The sequence below is a fragment of the Xyrauchen texanus genome, chromosome 43 (genome assembly GCF_025860055.1).
Source record: "Xyrauchen texanus isolate HMW12.3.18 chromosome 43, RBS_HiC_50CHRs, whole genome shotgun sequence".
NCBI lineage: Eukaryota > Metazoa > Chordata > Actinopteri > Cypriniformes > Catostomidae > Xyrauchen > Xyrauchen texanus.
Window position 1 is genome coordinate 21,194,510 of NC_068318.1, and position 21,989 is coordinate 21,216,498.

Consider the following 21,989-nt stretch of genomic DNA (forward strand, 5'->3'; position numbering starts at 1 on the left):
GATGTACTGTACAAAGTTAGAAAAATGAGAAAAAGCGTTTTTTGATTGATATAAGCAATTTTTTATACTTTTAACCACTCTGGACATATAGATATCATTATTGACAACAGTAATTGGAAAAACTCAAAAACAAAAAACTGCTCATTAGCATTATTAGTTATCACAATATCTGTAAACATTTTTTATATGTTTCACGGATTGATATCAATGTGTCTGAGGTTAACCATTTTCTGTCCTGACAAATAGAGCAGTGTGTCTGAGCACATTGTTATATGGAGTCTTATTCAGACAAAGCTGAGGAATAGAGGGTTTGCAGTCTGAAATAATCAGGCATTGTAGAATGATTTTGAGATCCCTGAAACATAATTATTTTACAGTGGATGGCTGTCAGTCCATATCTTGTCAAGAAATTGTATCTCACCATAAGAGTTTAAAAAGGACTAAAATGCTGTCTCATTTTTCTGTTCTAATCAAAAAACCATAAGATGTCTAAAAACTACCTGTTTGGACACCTCAAGCAATTGCACCTTTCACACAATTGGTCAGATTTTAAGACTACTACTACTACTACTACTACTACTACTACTACTACAAAAAAAAAAAAGAAAAAAAGAAAATGAGAACTCTCATGTTAATTCATTTTCAATCACCTAATTAATCCCATAGCTTAATCAGATGATTAATCAAGTGTGATTGCAAATAACACTGTGTTTCTGAACTCCATGGTGGGCATAGCTGGCTTGTTGTTGGATGATTTTGGCTGGGATATGAGTTACATAATGTGCACCCGGTGCTTGCTCCTAGTGCAAAATTGCCTGTTGCAGTCACAAAATAATATGCACATGGTTGAGCCGACAACAGTGCTGGACTAGAAACATAGCTTAATTAATTGGAACACGGATGACCTGTAAAGCACCACTTACTTTATGTGTGTGTGTGTACTGAACATCTATAGTGACTACATTCAGTGCCATCATCAAAGATATCCTCAAATGCTGTTGCAGTTTTAAAAACAGATGTTCAATAAAATAGATCAACCTGGATGTCTCGACTTTTTAATGTGACAATTTAATGAGAACACAGTGGAATATACAGTGCATGTGTGCTCAAGGATATCTTGTTTAATTGCTACTAATCAGTGGCGGAACTAGAGTTTTATATTTGGTGTGGCCAGGGGCTGGCCACTGCTACTTTCGGGGGTCCACACACACATGCGTGCGCACGCGCATGCGCACACACACAATGTTGGTTTTCCATGTTTTATGGGGAATTTACATAATGATTTTTATACTGTACAAACGTCTCGAGTTACATTTGTAACCCTTGTTCCCTGAAAAAAGCGGAACGAGATGCTGCGCTTTTGCTAAGCGCTACGGGGAACACGTCTCAGTGTGACCAGCTGTGAATATGTATGCAACACGTCAATGAACACTGACTGGAATTTATAGCCTCTGCCGATGTAATCATTGGACGCACCTGGCGCTGTGGCTATAAATAGATGCGTCACCGGTGCATCATCAGATATTTCGTCTGAAGAGCAGTCCTGGGACGTCCCAGTGCGGCAAAGAAGCGCAGTATCTCGTTCCGCTTTTTTCAGGGAACAAGGGTTACACATGTAACCCGAGACGTTCCCTTTACAAAAAGCTTCACTATGATGCTGCGCTTTTGCTAAGCGCTACGGGGAATGCAATACCCACGCCGCCGCACTGGGGCTGTCCGGACCCCTACGGTTGTGGTGTGCTCACAAGAACGCGAGAGGTCTCAGACATGAGCTTGAGATGTCGACTCAAGGGTGTAAGAGCCCGGAGTAGCATAAACATCTATACCATAAAATTTGATTAATGTGTGCGGAGAGAACCAGCCTTCCGCATCACAAACTTGTTCAGTGTCAACTCAAAGGCGTAAGAGCCCAGAGTGGCAAGAACATCCAAACTATAAAAGTTTAATGAATGTGCACGGAGAGGACCAACCTGCCGCACCACTAACTTGCTACAGAGGGAGACCTCTAGCCAAGGCTTTAGAGGAGGAGAGCCCTCTGGTTGAGTGCGCCCTAAAACCTACTGGCGAAGCTTGACTGCGCGCCTCGTAGGCCCAGGCAGTAAGGTCCCTCACCCAAAGCAACAACCCGGTCACGGCTTCAAAGTGAAGAACTGCTGCCCTGACTTTACGCCACTAGCAAATGCGGTGGACATAATTCTGAAGGGCACAGACTGGACAAAGTCTGAATAGTCTTAGCTGCTCCGGCATTACAAACGGCAGGGAGCAGAAGGCTTAGAGAATGACTGGCCAAGGGTCGTGAAAGGCACCTTGGGCAGGTAGTCAGGGTGAGGGTGCAAAGAATGCTTTTGGTCCTACCTGGGGCAACTCAAAACAGGCTGGCAAAAGAGACAGAGCCTGTAGGTACCCAAGTCTCCTTAGAGACGTAATTGCCAAAAGAATAACCATCTTGAGAGTCAGAGGTCTACCAAACGCTGACTCTAGAGGTTTTAAAAAGGGGGGTCTTACCCCATCAAGAGGTCCTAGCAAGGATACCTCTTAGAGGGCACCCCGCCCACCAAGGCGTGGCAAACCGAAGTGGAGGCCACATAGAACCTGGCAGTGGTGAGGCAAGTGCCCGCTGACAGTTCTTTCTACAGAGACTCCAAAACTGAAGCAAACTGGCAGTTAGCTGGTTCTGTAATATGAACTTATTAGAAGGAAACGCATGCAGGCACATTTGTGCCATGTATGCGCCACCACGATCAGGGGGGGCTTATTGACTCAGGGAGAAGTAGAGGAGACATTGCGCTATCAACATAGGCGAAGAGGTCCTCTTCTGCCCTGTAAAATCTACCCAGATCAGTTCCAAGTGGAGGGAGCCCTAGCACTTGAAATGGTCTCGATAACCTCAGGAGAAAGCCCTGCGAACCTCAGTTGGTACCCTACAGGGGCCAAGCATGAAAGGTTTCACAATTCGGGTCGGGGATGAATATGTCCCCTGAGCCTGAGAAAGAAGGTACTCCCTGTTCGGAATTGACCAAGGCGAATCGTAGAGGAGAGATATTAACTCCGAGAACCATATCCTGTTCGGCCAGTGCAGCGCCATAAGTAGGAGGCAAGACCCTTGCTGGTGAACATTGGCCAAGACTCCTGGGAGCAGAGAAACCGGGGAAAGAAACGCATACAGACGCGCTGTGGGTCATGTATGTGTCTTAACTTCCAGACCAAAGGGGGGGCTGGGTGACTCAGGGAGAAGTAGAGGAGACATTGCGCTATTCATAGAGGCGAAGAGGTCCTCATCTGCCCTAAGATCTCACCCAAACTTGTTCCAAGTGGAAAAAGCCTGGCATTTAAAATGGTCTCGATAACCTCAGGAGAAAGCCCCTTGTCCTTCAGTTGGTACCCTTAGGGGCCGAACATGAAAGATTCCACAATTCGGGGCATGGATGAAATATTGCCCTGTGCCTGAGATAGAGGATCCTTCCTGTTCAGAATCGCCAAGGCGAGCCGTCGAGGGAAGAGATTAGCTCCGAGAACCAAGCCCTGTTCGGCCAGCGCGGTGCTATCAGTAAGAAGCAAAAAACCCTTGCTGGCGAACTCTGGCCAACTACTACCTTAGGGTGGAGTTTTCACTCCCCCGTTGGTATTTTCTATCTAGACAGTAAATCTGCTCCCACATACGGGCATCCAGGGATATAACTGTCCTTTGTGACAGGAGCTTACCCTGGGCCCTAAGGAGAATCCGACGCGTCAGAAATACAGCTGACAAGAACGTGGATTTCCCTGATGATTTATGTGAGAGGCTACCGCTGTATTGCCCACCCGCACAAAGACATGGCAGCCTCAGGAGGAAGTATTTCAGGGCCAGAAATACAGCCATCAACTCGAGACAGTGACTGTGACAACCGAGCTGACGACCCTCCTATCCCCTTAAGCTGGACGACCACTTAAGGCCGCTACCCAGCCCGTCAGGGAGGCGTCTGTCGTTAGCAGCCTGCGACAACAAGACACACCTAGAGTGGGACCCAAGGTAGAAAACCGGGGTCTGAACCACATAGAAAGGGAACGAAGCCCGAGGCGCGTAACCCTTATTAGCCTAGGGGGTTTGGCCCTTGGAAGAAATCCCCTGGCTTTGAACCACAACAAAAACGGTCTTATGCAGGAGGTCCAGAGGGATCACAGAGGATGCAGTCGCCTTGAGACCTAGTAGAACCTTGACCTAGCCTGACTTTGCTCTGGGTATACTGAATGGACTCGATTCTAGCGGGAGACAGTTGTGCCCGCATAGTGATCGAACACCATACCCAATGGACAGTGTTCTGAGTGGGAGAGAGGACGCTTTTCATGGCGTTGAGCCTCAACCCCATAGAAACTAGATGAGCTAAGACGGTATCGCTGTGCTGAACTGCCAGTTGCTGGAACTGCGCTAGGATCAGCCAGTTGTCTATGTAATTCAGAATGTGGATACCCCGGAGTCGCAAAGGAGCCGGCGCTGCATCATGCATTTGTGAATGTGCGGGTTAAGAGGGCTAGGCCGAATGGAAGAACCCGATACTGGAAGGCTTCGCCACCGAAAGTGAACCTCAGGATCTTCCTGCGTTGCGGCAGAACTTCTAAGTGAAGAAGTGCCTCATAAGATCGATGGTGACCAGCCAAATGTGATGTTGGGCTTGTGACATGATCGTCTTGATAGGCAGCATCTTGGACTTGAACACCCAGACTGGGTAGTTCAGGATTTAAGGGCTAATGCCAGACGCAACCCCTCACCCTCCATGGGAACCAGGAAGTATATGGTGTAATAACCTGACTCTCTCTCAGGAAGGGGAACACATTCTATGGCCCCTTTAACCAGGAGATTTGCAGGTTTTTTTCTTTTTTTTTCTTAGTCGACATGACTAATCCGGTTCCACGGAAGTGGTGACCACGCCGTTGAAACACGGAGGATGGCAAGAGAATTGAATTCTGTAGCCTCTTTCTACTGTTCTTAGAGCCCACATAGAAATACCAGGCAGAAGTTTCCACGCTGCCAGGCTTTCTAGGATGGATACTAATCTCAGAACTTCCTGTTGAGGGGATGTCAGGTGTTCCGAGTCCTGAAATAAGGCAGGAACAGCGGTACACCCAACTTTTAGTTAGAAACCTCTGCTTCCTAAAACACCAAAGGCGGTGGAGAAGGAGAGGATTCGTGAGGGTACGGGAGGGGCATAGTGAATAGGACACGCGCCCCGTCCCGAGGGGAGCTACCCCCACCGGGAGGGGCGTAGTGAATAGGACACGCGCCCCGTCCCGAGGGGAGCTACCCCCACCGGGTTAAGTGCAAGACACTCATGGTTTTTTCCTCCTTGAGATAACTGCCCTGAGGTCTTGCTTTGGAGGCTGTTGGGGGCGACGAGCCTGTCCCCAGTCCTGACGAGGGGGAGCACGACTCGCCACGCTCTGTTTTTGAGCCTCTCTTCTAAGAGCACCGGGGTGGGACTGGGTGGCCGATGGCCCCGCCCCCTGAGTGCGGCAAGGCAAGAATTGCCCAAACGCTTCCTCATGGCTTTTTGCCTCCTGGAACCTGGAGATAACCGTAGTCATAGCGTCTCAGAAAAGCCCAGAAGGCGAAATTGGGGCATCAAGGAGAAAAGTTTTATCTTTGTCCTTGATGCCTGATAGGTTGAGCCATAAATGTCTCTCCATGCTGACCAATGCGGACATAGACCGGCCAATAGCACGGGCTGTCTGCTTGGTCAAAAAATTCTTCCTCGTAGAGCGCGGAACCTGCACTCAGGTCCTTAAACAGATCAGCCTGGTATGCCTGCAAGAACGCCATGGTGTGCAGGGCAGCACCAGCCTGACCCGCCACTTGATACGACTTCCCCACTAGCGTGGAGGTGGTCCTACATGGCTTCGTGGCGAGTGAGGGTCTTTTCATTGATGATGCCGAGCCTGGTGAGAGATAACCCGCAAGTGTCTCTTCAACCGGCGGCATCATCGAATACCCCCGTGCCTCAGCACCCACGATAATCGAATATATCGACGTCGAGGGCACGTGAATACGGGAAGTATAAGGTCTCCTCCATGAACGAGAAAGCTTGTCATGGAGGTCATTAAAGAAGGGAAGGGACTGATGAGGCGTTCCCTTCCCCCGGCCACCAGACAATAATCTATCTTCCAATTTGGAGTGTTTGGGGGTCTCTTGTTGTCGTGGACAGTCTATTTTAAGCTTGGCCACAGCATGAGTAACCACGTTGAGCAATTCCTCTATTGATTTATCAAACCCGGAATGCCCGGAGGTAGATAGCTCTATCTCCGCTGAACCAAATGAGTCACGGTCTTCCTCATGAACTGAAGAGGCGCCGTAGCGCGCTTCAAGATCACGGGAAGGACCGGCTGGATCTGAGGAGAGAGCGGCGAAAGGGACAAACCCGTCTCTCGCTCCTCCGCCAGATCCATCGCGAGCCCCACGAATGAAGTGTGGGCGCCGACTCCGAAGTGAGCGAGCAGCGCGAAGCATTTGCCCGAAAGCAGATCACAATGCTCGCACCGCCCTGCCCCAACGCGAGAGCAGCATGCTCTTCCCCAAACAAATGAAACAAAACTGATGCGTGTCCGTCTCTGGCATAGAGCGGAGACAGGAAACACGCATCGCTTGCTTTGATTCTCAGTCATTTTTTTTTTTTTTAAACAACCGATATATATATATATATATATATATATATATATATATATATATATATATATATATATATACATATATTTTTTTTTCTTTTCAGAGGAAACAGAAAGGAGAAAAGGTATCAACTGCACACTGCCTAACTGAATCTAACTCCTAACAGAGGAAAGAAAGTTTGACAGACTGTGATGATGCACCGGTGACGCATCTATTTATAGCCACTGCGCCAGGTGCATTCAATGATTACATCGGCAGAGGCTATAAATTCCAGTCAATGTTCATACATATTCACAGCTGGTCACACTGAGACGTGTTCCCCGTAGCGCTTAGCAAAAGTGCAGCATCATAGTGAAGCTTTTTGTAAAGGGAACTGTATTTTCTATCCCCTAAACCTATCCATCACTTAAATATATAAATGTAAAAAAATGTGGTATGTATGATTTACAAGCTGTTTTTCTGGTTTTGATAGTAATAACACACACACACACACACACACACACACACACACACACACACACACACACACACACACACACACACACACACGTTGTGTTTCCATGTTTTATGGGGACTTTCCATAGACATAATGGTTTTTATACTGTACAAACTTTATATTCTATCCCCTAAACCTAACCCTACCCCTAAACCTAACCCTCACAGAAAACTTTCTGCATTTTTACATTTTCAAAAAACATAATTTAGTATGATTTATAAGCTGTTTTCCTCATGGGGACCGACAAAATGTCCCCACAAGGTCAAAAATTTCGGGTTTTACTATCCTTATGGGGACATTTGGTCCCCACAAAGTGATAAATACACGCTCACACACACACACACACACACACACACACACACACACACACACACACACACACACACACACACACACACACACACACACACACACACACACACACATGTTGTGTTTCCATGTTTTATGGGGACTTTCCATAGACATAATGGTTTTTATACTGTACAAACTTTATATTCTATCCCCTAAACCTAACCCTACCCCTAAACCTAACCCTCACAGAAAACTTTCTGCATTTTTACATTTTCAAAAAACATAATTTAGTATGATTTATAAGCTGTTTTCCTCATGGGGACCGACAAAATGTCCCCACAAGGTCAAAAATTTCGGGTTTTACTATCCTTATGGGGACATTTGGTCCCCACAAAGTGATAAATACACGCTCACACACACACACACACACACACACTCACACAGTACTCACATAGAGGAAAGTATTGGGTCACTCTGTTTGTGTCTACAAGTGTTGAACATCCTAAATATTTTCAGAAAATAAAGCTTAAGTACCAAGGAGACAAGATACAGTACCATGTGTCTGTTACATTAAATGCTGAGTTTAGTTACAAAAAACCTGACATTTACAAAAAAAATACATAAAAGATATTCACACAGTATTTACAGAGAGGAAAGAATTTACAAGTGTTTATAAGTGTTGAACATCTCCTGGCAGCACTGGTTCACTGTCTTTCTCAGAACAAGAGGTCTCTGTGTCATCCCATGATACATCTTTTTATAACACAAGAACAATTTGTGTATAATCACAATATAAATGCCACAGCCAAGAACACACATGAACCATCCAAACCTGTATGACTGACTTTCCTCTGCACAAAATATTATATTTTGAAGCATGTTGGTAACCAAACAGTTTTGGTTCCCAATCACTTCCATAGTATAGAAAAAAAATACAATGGAAGTCGACGGGAACTCAAAACTATTTGGTTACCAACATGCTTCAAAATATCTTCTTTTGTGTTCTGCAGAAGAAGGTCATACAGGTTTGGAATGGCATGAGGGTGAGTAAATGATTATTATATTATTTTTGGGTGAACTATCCTTTTAATCTGACAATATCATCTCACCGTAAATTCCTTTACTTGGCATGTGACTGACTGCCTGTGTCTGGTAGATGCTCTGACCTGTTGGTGGTCCTGAAGTCTGACCACACTGACTCTGACTAGCCTCAGCTAGGGAGCTGCTCTGGGGTCCAGTGGTGATGTACCTGATCTGCCTGTTTGTGCTTCTTTAAAAATAACTCTCCCTTTAAAAATATATCTCTCCCTTTTCATGTTTAATTGATCCTGTGCAAAAATATGACAGCCTATGTTACATCTAATCATCCAATTACCAACATTTTTATCTTGATTACAAATCCTCATTTTCATAACTGTACATTTAAATCAACTACCAGTCTGTTACCAGTTTGATCATTGTTAGCCCTCCTCTGAACTGAAGTAACTGAACTAGCTAATCGATTTCAAAATGCTAAATGTTTACTCGCTGAAGCTGTATCCTACTTCTCCACATTAGCTAAATATTTGTATACTATAACTTCCATACTGCATGGTATATCCATGTATTACTAGCGCAGATGTAATTGTAAGGATTGTTATGCTATATTGCGAAACGATCTCTCTAATCTGATTAACCTGTAGCCTATTGGAGACTTATTAACTCACACAGCATCTCATAAAATGTATTCAGCAAACAAACATGATGCTGAACCTTAACTTACTTCAAATATGACGTTTTCTTATAATTCTGTATCTTGCAACTATATTCTCTCATCCTCTGCTCGTCATCCGTTTGAAAACTGCACGCGCTGCTGCTCTTTTGACAAGAGGTTAAATGAGATGTCAATCAGCATTAGCAACTGCCAGTAGCGAATACAAATTTGGGGTGCCACCCGGGGTGGCCAATCAGATGTCAGGGGTGTCAATCAGATGTCAGGGGTGTCCAGTGACACCCCGGACACCCCTCTGGCTCCGCCTCTGCAACTAATTACAACATGATCACAGGAAGTCGACAAGTTGCTACCGAATGTTCTGGTACCTTGACATCAAACCCATTCTAACGAGTTACTGACAAGCACCATCTCCAATCATCTTTTGCATCAATTCCAATGTGTTTACCTTTTCCTGTGGTGCTACTCAGGGGTTAATTGAGATGGTACGTTCCGGAACAGCGTTCCGCCACCATCGATTCCATCGTTTGTTTGTCAATCCATTCCATTTATTGTATTTTCCGATGTGGTTTTTGTTTGATCCATTTGACACAGTCTCTGTTTAGCGAATATACTTGTTCAAAAATATTTCAAGTTCAATATACTTCGCTATAGATAGTTGTGAACGCTTGGAGAGGCAGAATACGAGAGCAGCACAAGACCGCTCCCGCATGTAGACGAGCGTTCTGCTTCTGGTGCCGGATTCACAAAACGTTCTTAAGCAGAAAATTGTTCTTAACTACCATTTTCTTCTTAATTTCTAACTTTAAAAAATGTTACGTATATTTTGTATTTCCGAAAAAAAAAAAAGTTCTAAGAAAAAACTTAAGAAGCATTTCAACTCTCAATGTTTTTCTTAAAAATTGTTGTAAATAGCATCTTAATGTTAGGATAACCTCAAAGTTGTCTTAAATCCTAAAAGTTTAGATATTTGATGAATTTACTGGTCTGTTTCAAATGTGAAGTTTCAAATGCTTTCTATCATGTTGAGTCAGAAGTCATAAGGGGCTGTTTACACTAGAAATGTGATTGCCGACCAAAACTCGTCATTGTGTTTTAAGTTATTTTAACTTTCAGCTTGTTAACCATGTAAATGTTATTACCAAATTCAAACATTAAATTGTTAATTTAAAAAGATTATTGTTTTGAAGCTTCTTAATGTGGTGACCAATCATGCTAATTCAAAGGGATGCCCTACATAGTGCACTCTCTCCACGATCTTTAAAGTTAATAGAAACATGATAATTATAGGCTAACATTAGAAAGCTGAGACTTTTTTTCCCACCCTTATCCACATCTCTATTGGAGTTCGCCACAGCAAAGACAGACTCGTACTTTCTGACGTGTTATAATTATCAAGCTTCCCAAGGAGAACTTTTCCTTGACTTAATTTCCTCAACAAGAACCCATTGTCTGTAAAAGTTATCAAATGGTTACCAGTAAGTAAATTATCCTATGATGTGTAATGTCATTAAACTAACACATCAAACAACATGCACTTTACAAAAATAAAATAAAATAAAAAAATATATATTGTGAGGTGCTTGCTACTTAAAAAAGGTTAATAGATACATTTATCATTACGATTGTGTTGAAATATTGAATTTGGTGTGTGGCTATTAGACAAGACAACTCAATGAGCAGGCTAGTATGATCAGACAATGTCAATGCCTTTTATTCTTAAGAAAATATTTGAGAACCTCTTAGAAATGTTTCAAGAATTGCACTTTGGAACTTTTTATAATGTATCCTAAGAAGTTTCTTAATTTTTTTCGTGAATCCGACCCATGCATTTTTTGTGTGGACTCCATTGTTGTTGATTCAGCATTTATGTTTAAATTGTGTGTGGTTTTATCTTTTGGAAAAATGCTTTATTGCAAATATACAGTGGGATTCAGTAGTGAAAATGCTTCGTCATGCCACAATTCTTTTATTATTTAGAACAAATGTTTTCAAGGCAAATTATATTATCAGAATAACATTTAGAGTAACCTGTAGTTGTGTAGAAGGTGTTTGATTCCCCTGTAAAGAACAATGTGCATTTACTTTTAAATTGTATCATAATTAGATTTAAGTTTAGCATGATCTATAGGATGACCCTAACCTAGAACAAGAAGGTAACTTGTCCCAGCTGTCATCTGATTTTTATAGAGTTTATAAAATAAAAGTTTTTTTTTTATCTAATGTAAAATACTACACCAAATATTATATGTAATTATGTAGTTTCATAATTAAGTTGATTTTTGACATACATACAATGACAGACAAATCATAACAGAATCCCATAAAAAAAACCTTTTATGAATTACATACAAAAAATCCATATTTAGACATCCATGTATTTTATTAAAATGTCTGTCATCACTCAATTTTAGGGTTCCCCCACCTTCGAAATCCCAATTTAACCCCTGGTTCTACTGATAGCATATTGCACAAGCAACCTCAGAGACACGGATTCTGTTCCAATTGAAACCAGGAAGTAATTGTGTTTACAATCAATAAATGAGCGCGATAAGAAGTTTGCATTTACCCTCTAAGATTCCATGTTCACGCCACTGATGGTTAGGAGTATGGTTGATGTTTAGGTTAGATTTAAAAAAATATGCATTCCTATTGACTGTTTCATCATTTAAAACAAAAACAACTCGCTTTTGGCGCCACTCTGTGGACAAAAACTTTCAACCTACTGTTGCTGAATTCACTGTAAAATCATTCTGTAATATTCAGTTAAAACTATTTAATATCTTTACATTTTGCAAACTTCGGCAAATCCAGTGACTAGTTCTTTCTCAGAAGTGCTCATTGTAGCAGCCTGCATAGAAGCAGTAGGAGAACATGTTGTGTGGGTTTTCTTCTTCAGCTTTTAACCAGTAATAACTTTGTGACCAAGGGGGACTGTGAGGTGACATACTTCTCTGTTAAGATTGGTCCCTACTCATTGCTGCTTGTGGCTAAATATATAAGTAGAGTTTACTGGAAAATATTGTCTAATTGGCCATGTCTAATTTTAATGGCTATGCAACAGCAACTGTTCCACACCTTATTATACTGCAATGCAAGAAATGCAGCAGAGCTCTGATACGTTTGCAAGTACCAATATCATGTTTAATCCAAATTTAAGAAAATAATATTTCTGATGTTTCTTGTTGAAGACTTACACTCATCAGACCTTCTTTGAACGTGATCAGATGAGAACTGCTTGGTGGTTTGGGAGATCCGATGTTTATGCTGATGTTTACAGGGATAGTTCACTCAAAAATGAACATTTTGCCATAATTTAAGCACCCTCATTTCATTTCAAACCTGTTTGAATTTCTTTCCTTCATGGAACACAAAAAAGAGATGATAGGCATCTCTTTTCCATACAATGAATGTTATAGAAAGTCATAAGGGTTTGGAACGAAATGTGGTTGTGTAAATGATGACAGAATTTTCTTTTCTGGATGAACTAAAACTTTAAAGTGATCTGAGCAGGTATTCTGTCTTTGTGGGTTAAGTGCTGCACACTGAGTTCAACTGTCTTAAACATTCTCCCAGCTGCCACAGTCGAGCCTAGAGCCACAAACACAGGGACATCATAAGCCGCCACCTGCTCTGTTCTTACACAGTTATAAGTAGAGACAGCAAGGGCAGTGGTATTGTCTCTGTTAGGGGCTCTCAGTGGTGAACATAGGACACGTTTTAGAGTGCTAAACAGCTTTAAACGCAACAGAGGACAACGCTTTTGAATTAATGATCAGATATATCCGTGTGTGTGTAAGGTCATTGTCTGAATTGTAGGGAACAGGAGGCCTTTGCAAGGATTAAGCTGGCTGCTCGCATGCTGCTAGATCAGACATCTGGCACTACACACACACACACACACACACACACACACACAAATACTTCCCGCTGTTAAGTGATGACACTTTGTGCAACATGTCCGTGGAGAACAGTGGAGTTTTACAGCTCTGTAAGTTCATTTGAAATTATTACTTTTTTAAACAAACCCTATTTGATATAAGTTGTACTCAGATTTCTGTCTTTTATCAGTTGTATAAAGAGTTTGCATTCGATGTTTCTCAAATTGTCACCCACGTCTCTTTGAGAGGCAGGATTTGCATTAATTTGTGTCTTTGATAGTCTCACTTTCAATTTGTCCTTCCACTTTAGATGCAGACACAACTAAATCACATTTTGAGGAAGCGGATTGGTGTTTGCACCAACTTGTTTACTCAATGTTTTTGATTTGTGTTGAATTTGCTTTACTCTGGAATGCTGCACAAGCCAGGCATCTGCAGGAGTCTTGTCATAGGTTTTTTTTTTTTTTTATGTAAATGAATGCTTTTTCTCTTTAAGATGGAATGGGCTGCTGGCATCTACTTGAATTATGCTTCTATTGTGAGGATTAAAAAAGCTGTTTTGTAGTACAGCTTTGGGAGCATTATATAGTCTTCAAAGCAGCTTTACATTCATTATCACATGCAAAGAGCTCTTGTGGTTTTGTTGACCAGTGCAGACAATCTTTATTGTGAAGTATGTTTAGCGGTGTGGATGTTTTACACACTAAATTATTTTTCTGGTTTGATTGGTTTTGCTTCAACTTTAAGATTTAAGGTCAGAATGTATATGAATCATGTCCAACAAATAAAGGGAAGTTTAAATAGTAGGTGCTGTAACTGGTCACTAAGTTTTTCCCATTTGAATCCTTTTTTAAAGCATTTTTTAAATAGTCCTATGCTGTGACAATTTTTTTAAATAACAAAGATTCCATATACTAGTCTCTCAGTTGAGTTTGTAAAAACTGCATTTATAACAATTAAGCTGTAATTAGAAAAGTCATTTTTGATTTGCATAGCGCTTTTCACAACACACATCGTTTCAAAGCAGCTTTACAGACAATACTGTAACAGAAAATGATGCTGTATTGTCTGTAATGTCTCTTAAATCCTCATTGTGCAGTTTAAACGAATAACGTGATTGAAAATAATGCCTTAAAAAGTATTTCCCTTTATACCCTCACTAAGCAAGTCAAAAGCGACAGTGGCAAGGAAACCAAAACTCCATAAGATATTAGTTAATAAAGATTCAAGAGAGAGAAACCAGGCTCAGGGAATGAATGGCATGAGTAAAACACCAATGTAATTTATGTATGTGTAATACAAGTCATGTTTTACTTAAGTAAACCGAGTAGAGAGGTGGGCAATGTTTATAACTCAAGGATGTTGATTAAACTGTAATATTCATGATTATGGTGTGTTCACACTTGGCAGGTTTGGTTAGATTAAAATGAACTCTGCTGCGATTGCTCTGTTAGTGCGGTTCATTTGAACAAGTGAACGCTGAACCTTGGTGCGCACCAAACAAGCGGACCGAGACCGCCTGAATAGTGGATTCAAATGGGTCTCGGTCTGCTTCCAAACAAACTCTGGTGCGGTTCGATTGATATATGAACGCAACATGGACTAAAGTCGTCTAAACGGACCAAAAAGAGGAAGTAATTTGCCTAATACTGACCTCAAGCATACCTGGTTCTTCTCATCATAGGAGCTATGTTGCCCATTACAGTTCGGTACAGGCATTGGAACCACTGTCAGCCGTTCTTGCAGCATATTTTCATTTGTGTGTGCAATGGAGGAATTCCTGGCACTGTTTTGACTTCTTTACACATTTTATTAGCTCTTTGTTTGTTCTCAACTGGTAAAAATACCACCATATATACAAATATAAATCAGTCAAGTTCAGTCAAAAAATATACGTCATAAAAGCTGTCCAATCAGATTGTCAATTTTTCCTGATGCCTTTAGTTTTGTATCGTTAGGTTCGGTGTTAAAAATGCCAGTGTGAACGCTAAGCGAACCAGCACTAAATGTACCATTTTCTTTTTTGGTCTGGACCAAGAGGACCAAGAGAACCGAACTACAAGTGTCTTAAAAGTCCATCCCGAATTGACTGTGGAAGTGCACATAGGTGTAGTATCCTTTTTATTTGGTTGAAGAAGGCTTTAGTTAGTATTAATTTATTGTCTATGTAGGCTATGCCACACTGCTGTCACTGCTTGAAATTTTATATAAACTACCTTTATATAACAGTTCTGATTCTCAAATTTGATTGGCCAAGCGGCGTTCCAGATGTGCCAAATGATTAGGATGCTTCACTATTAATCCTCTTATCTGTGGTTGCAGCATTCTGCAGATTTTGATTGTTCTCATTGACTCAAGCTATTTGAATTTGCTTAACAAACTGATTTGTATACTGACAATTTCCGCAGATCTTTACACCAGCTATTGGCGTCAAATGAGCATGTTTTATGTTATTAGTGATAAAGTTAATCTGATTAGTTAAAAAACACAACCAAAATAATGAAAGTGAATGAGAATGATTTGTTTACTTGAAAGCTTAATTCAGAAACACAGATTTGTTCTACGGATGCACCGATACCACTTTTTCTCTTCAGATTCTGATATCGGAAATATCTGTATGGGCCGATCCCAATCCGATACCAGTGTTGCTGAAAGCTCACCCTTTTTATTTTCTTTATTTTACAAAAGCACAAGGTTTTGTTGTTATTGTGAGTGTACACAAATAAAAGTAGACCCTTTATAGTCTCTAATGATGTCTTACACATATCTGTATAACCAAAAATGACAGAGTATTTTAAGTTGTTTCTGCTGTAATGACGAAAATATCCAGCAGGATGCACCGGCGCGTCCGTCGACCCCAGATGGTTAAACTGTGTTTTTATAGTTCTTTTAGGTCATATTTTGAGCTTGAAAGTAACAAACATGACTAACACACAGTATCGGATTTGGATCTGGCTCGTCGGATCGATACCTGATCCATTTAAAAACGTCAGTATCAGAGCCGATACCGATCCAGGTATCGGATCGGTGCATCCTTCATTTATTCACAAATGAAACACCACTAGTTCAAAAACCGTATAAAAACAGGGCAGAGAGTTGTGCTTATGCTTTGGCTTCTTTTCGAACAATTTTCACTGGCAGAGAAGAAATGTAAGAACCAATTGTTGTCTGAACGTCAATAATTCATGGTGTTGTCTGATTCAAGAAGTTTTAGATTGAACTTAGTTTTGTCCAAAAGATGACTCAAGACAAATTTTCTTGATTCTTAAGAAAAATTTGGAGCAAAGTGAAAACGTAGAATAAACAGTACAATATAAGTCTCTGCATCAAATAATTTATTCTTTTTGAAATTAGCCCCAGTAATTCAATAATATTTACTTGTCTGTTGAACTGTTCAATAAAAGCAATATCACACTTGCAATTGTGTTGTTGGTTTAGATATCAGCACAATGTTCCAAAACTTGTTTTTAGTACAGTTTACACAACTGCATGTTTGCATTTTCTGTCATATGTCTTCCCTTGCAAAATTCTACCATGGTTTACCCCTGTCACTTCGGCATATTGATGAGTTGAGTACATTCACTAGCAATTGTTTTAATCAAAGGGTAATCATTGTCTTCTAACCATGTGCATTTGTTCCGGTTATGTTCTAATTATTAATGTTACAGGTCATTTGTGTATTTGACCAATGAGGGGTTACTGAAGGGTCTGACCCATGTCAGGAATGAAGTAACAGTGCTTGCTCATTTAGCCTGGCTCCCATAGAACAAGTATACATGTGAGTTGTAATGAATTCATTGTTAATTGATCAGTAAGTAAGAGTTTTATTGTGCTTTAGTTTTAGGCCATTAATATACCACATTTATATATTGACACAAATACAATCTTAGCATTCATCACTAAAAGTATATTTCTTTCTAAACTTTCTTTTGTATATTTCTGCTCTGTTGCGTTTGGAAAAATTGTTCTATCAACATGTTTGTTCCAGCTGTAAAAGGCCTGATTCAACCTTGATGGAAATGTAGTCCCTCTGTTTTGTTCTGTCTAATTATGTCATTTCAGGGACTGTTTGCAGTTGTGAGAATCATGTCATAAATCAAGTCAGAAAGACTGAATGCCAGTGTATATAAAATGAGAAGAGCACTCTAACTTCATATTTCACCTCTGACCTGTTTCTGCTGACCATCTTGACTTAGTGTTTAAAAAGATAATCTTTTGAATGATTGCACTCATCAACAAAACACCATGTTTGGATGTTTTTAGAATTATCTGTTCACTTATCAAAACTCTGTACTCATAAGGGATGATGTCAATTAATTTGTATAAGCTTATAATTATGGTTGATTCAGTAATCTAAGTTAGTTTGAGGTTAGATCCTTATCTCATTTTCTGTTTCTGTCTTTTGCCAGTGGAACTTTGTCTTGAGTAAACACTCTTTCAACTGTTTGAAACTCAACTTGCACTCCTGGTCTTCATTGTTCATTCTGGTCTTTTTACTAGGTATAGCTACAGTATATTCCCCTACAATGGTAACCATAGCTCCTGACAAAATAGCCATCACTGAAAAAAGAAAAATGGCAAAGATTTTTACACTGTTTATAGGTGAGGCCATTCATTTATTTTGATTTTACAGCAGGTTATTTATTTAGATTTTTATAACATGTTTTATTACATGGTATTTTGGCAGAAACTACTGTATAGTTTCCATAGTACATTTTTGTAAAGGTTCCATAATATCATCAGTTTAAGCCAGTTTAAGCCTAATATCATCTTTATTTCTCCTATAGAAGAAATCTATATTTCTGTATTTCTACTTTTTCAGTGGTTTAATGGAGAATGCTTTCCATATATTGACATGTCTCGTCATGTAAAGTAATTCTGTAACATTTTGTCTCTGCATTCCTTATGGGCAATGCAAACTCACAAAATGTTCTTTTTTATCTCTTCTCTCAAAGCTTAGCTCATTCCTAGGCAGGAAATGTAGCTTTTACCTTAGCATATGGTGGTTGGATTCGAGGCAGAGCTGTTGACTTTAACCCACCATGCATTGTGGATTAATGTAACAGTCATTTTTAAATCTGTGTTCAGGCAGTGAACCGAGCTCTCCAGATGGTCTCTGCGAGTGCTTGCACTCTAGTTTCAATATATGTCCATCTCTGCCGTTTCTGTTGCACATCTCTCTAGGCAGGAAAAGAGTTGACCCACAATATCAGCACTGCTCACAGAGCCTCTGATCTCCTTTAGCCCCACTTAACATAATGGCTTTTGTGTCCTCTCTTAAAATCAAATATGTACATAGAAATAGGAGTAACATCACCTTTTGTGTTTTACAGAAGAAATAAAGTCATACAGTTTTGGAAAAATTGTTAAAGGTTAACCTATCCCTTTTAAACTAGCCAAACAGTTCGACACTTTATCATCAAAAACACACTTTAGCTTAAAAAACCTTCCTCATGATCTTTAGTTAGTTGTTATGGAAATTACTGGAAAGCCCTACATATTTTTCTAATTATTTTGATTTGACCTGCAATGTGTTCAGCTAAGCTAGCTAGAAATGTGTCTGTACACTTTTTAACCCAGAAACACAAATAAATCTGTACCGTGACTGCTACTCAAATTTCTAGCCTTCTGTGTTCACCTACTCTTTCTGTCTCTCTATATCTGTCTGTGTCTCTCTTGCTCTAATTTTTGTCAAGCTGTACGGGATTCATGTAGATGCCAATGGATCAATCTAATAAATTGCCTGCATTTGATCTGCCTCCAGTGAGAGATTATTTTGGTTTTTAATCCAAAAGCCCATTTAGACAATGTGGTGTGGAAACTAAAGTGGCGTTCCAGTGGGAATTAAAAGACACATACAGTGCTTTCAGTGTTTCTCTCTCTCTCTCTCTTCATCTCTGTGTAGATATCCAGGAGTTTTATGAAGTAACCCTGTTGAACTCTCAGAAGAGCTGTGAGCAGAAGCTGGCTGAGGTTAATCACATGGCTGAGCAGTGGGAAGACAATGCCGCTGGCTCGACGTCCCCAACCGAGGCACCTCAGCCAGCCTCGACACCACCAGAGGTGAGACATTAATACCCATTTGTACACATAAGCATAGCTATCTGCCTTACTGTATTACACCTACATAGGCAACTGACTTCTAAAGCCCCGTTAAAAGGGCAAGTGACTCTTGTCACTTGATGTCACTAGTCCCTCTGCTGTATGGCCGTTCCTACTGCTGTTGCTCTAACATCATTGGTGGGCTGCTTAGCTGGCCATAGCTTTTGAAAATCTGATCACAGTTGAGACATTGATGGCAAAATAAAGACATCATTTTAATTTGACAGATCCAAACTGATCAGTTTTCTTGCTTTTAAAAATATACATTCTACAGAGGACTTTTTTTAAAGGAGTGATGAAGGCATCATATCAATAACAAGATGAACACTTAATCAATGTATAATTAAAACTCAATCTCAATACCAACAATTTCTGACACGATCTTCCATGCATAATCTTTTTAATATTAATTTACTGTATGTAAATTGTGGTTACAGACAAATTATATTGAACAGTGAAATTGCTCCACATTTGCATAAAGTTAAACCTTTCTGAACTTTTCATATCGCTGGCATGTGAACAGCCCTTACATACTTACGTCACTTACATAGGTCAGAAATATATTTTACGCAAGGATGAGTACACAAAAAGCCAATGCACATTCCAGTTGAATATCCTAAACTTGACTCTTGCATTACTGTAGTATTAACAGATCATAGAACTCAGTGGGATGATAGAGGTACATTCAAAAGTGTGTGCCATTAAACTGGATGTGTTGTTATTCAGAAAGTTGCTGTAAATACAGTGACTTTAACTTACTTGCTCAACTTTATTCTCTTCAATCTGTTGTCCCGCCAAGACAGTAGGTGGCTTGAAAGATAAAACTCACAGAAGAAGCTGACAGTTCATACTAATATTCGCTATAGCACCCCTTGTGGCAATGTTGAGACTGCAATGCGTACTAGCATTGTTTTATGAATTGAGGCCTGACTCATTTTGTAATGCAGCAATGTACTTGCGTAGTGTAGTGTTTTTCGGCCTTAAGGGGCCATTTAAACTGGACGTGACCTTGTGCTGTTAAAGTGAGACGCAGCATAACAAATTGAACAGAACGCAGGTGCATTTTTCAGAGTTGACTTTTTAACCTGACGCAGCATCCAAAATTACAGCATTCTTGCGCAAGACATTGAAATAAACAGCTGGTCACAAGGCAACATCTCACCTAAAATGGAACCTCAAATAATCAGCAACTCATGTGTTACACAAATATTGACAGAACACACTTGGAAGATGTGAATCACAATTGATTCCAATCAAGTTTTGCATTAGCATTTGGCTAAGCTTACACCCTGATTAATCAACATGCTTAAAATCATGTAGCACACACAAATACTGGTAAACTAGTCTACATTGGCTGCAACTTGGATAATACAAACATTGATAAAACGCAGGAAAGACAATTTATTTCAGCATAGTTTGGCAATAGGTTGTTGCTAAGCTAAAACCATGATATTCGAATAAGCAAAACATTGCACCGCACACACAAAAAGGGTTAAAATATCATCCTTTTTTAATTAGATTGATCTTTTAATGATTATTTTGGAATTTAATAAATTTCTAGTATATTTACAGTCAACATTTCTCTCACTACGTCAGACATCTTGGATGGATTGTTTCAAGGAGCTCATTACAATGCACTCTTCCATAAAAGATACATTTAATTTCTTAGAATATGGCCAAAATTAAGTATTTTTTGTAAGTATTTTTTGTATCAGGAGCACACTTATTATGTCTTAGAATGCTGCCTCAATAGGCAGTTCACTAAATTTAGGAACTGAGCCATTAACTTGACTGCCATGACCCTTGTTTTAACAGGCCTGAGTGTGGAAGATCAGCCTCAAACTCGTAACACAAAGCAAACATCATTCAACAAGCGTCAGGGTGGCATAGCTCAGTAGTTGTAGTTTCAAACCCTGCAATTGGGAGAAACGTGATCTATCTCCATTGTGCCTTTGAGCAAGACACTTAACCCAAAATTGCTTCATGGAGTTCTCCAAGTAATACGTTTACTGTAAGTCGCTATAGAAAAAAGTGTCAGCTTAGTGACAAATTAGAACTTATAGACCCTCCAAAGCATAGAGAAAAACTGAAGCCCCTTCAATTAATGTTATAGGGATGGAGGGAGAATAAACTGCATTTATAAATCTGAATCAAACATGCATCATTATTGCTTTCCCTGAATTTCAGTTTTCATATCACGATGGAGGCCTCCATTTAACTTCTAAATTAAAACAGTTTCTTTCTACAAAAGATCTGGAGACTGCAATCCATGCTCTTATTACATCACGTTTGGATAAATGTAAAGGCAGTGTAGTTCTAGCGGGAAGACTAGCAGCTGTACATCATCGCACCATTAGCTAGGTAACTCCAAGCCAATCACATGTAAGCCATTACTTTATAAGTCTGCGGGGTGAGGCAGGAGTGAGGAGCCTACCCCTGTGCAGTACGGGATTCAACTGGTGGTGGTGTGCTAACTCGGCAATCTCCACCACCCCACCTGCACCAGTTGAGTCCCGTCCTGCACAGAGGTTGGCTCCTCACCCCTGCCTCCTATCTCTGGCATGATATGACGGTTCCATGTACAACTTCTTCGGACCACCAATGGGGCTTACACCAAAGAGAGATGTTACATTTTTGTTTTATATTCATCAAAAAAAAATTTATCTTAAATTTCACTCAAGTCTGCGAGTCTTTCTGATAGAACTGTAATTCTCTGTACATCTGTTTGCCTCTAACTGCTATTTCACATCTTCAAATTGTTCAAAATGCGCCAGCTAGACTCCTTACCGGTACAAAAAAGAGGGATCGTATTTCTCCCATTTTAGCAACTTTACATTGGCTTCCCGTTAATTATAGAATTGATTTAATTCTATT

At 40.3% G+C, this 21,989-nt stretch overlaps 1 protein-coding gene across 1 annotated transcript in view; it reads left to right on the plus strand.

Moving 5' to 3' along the window:
- Window positions 1-21,989, plus strand: part of dlg2 (discs, large homolog 2 (Drosophila)) — a 320,093-nt gene that overhangs the window by 21,467 nt on the left and 276,637 nt on the right. Inside the window, exon 3 of the mRNA XM_052115808.1 lies at window positions 18,919-19,076. Coding sequence (XP_051971768.1) covers window positions 18,919-19,076 — 158 coding nt within the window. The remainder of the gene's footprint in view (window positions 1-18,918; window positions 19,077-21,989) is intronic.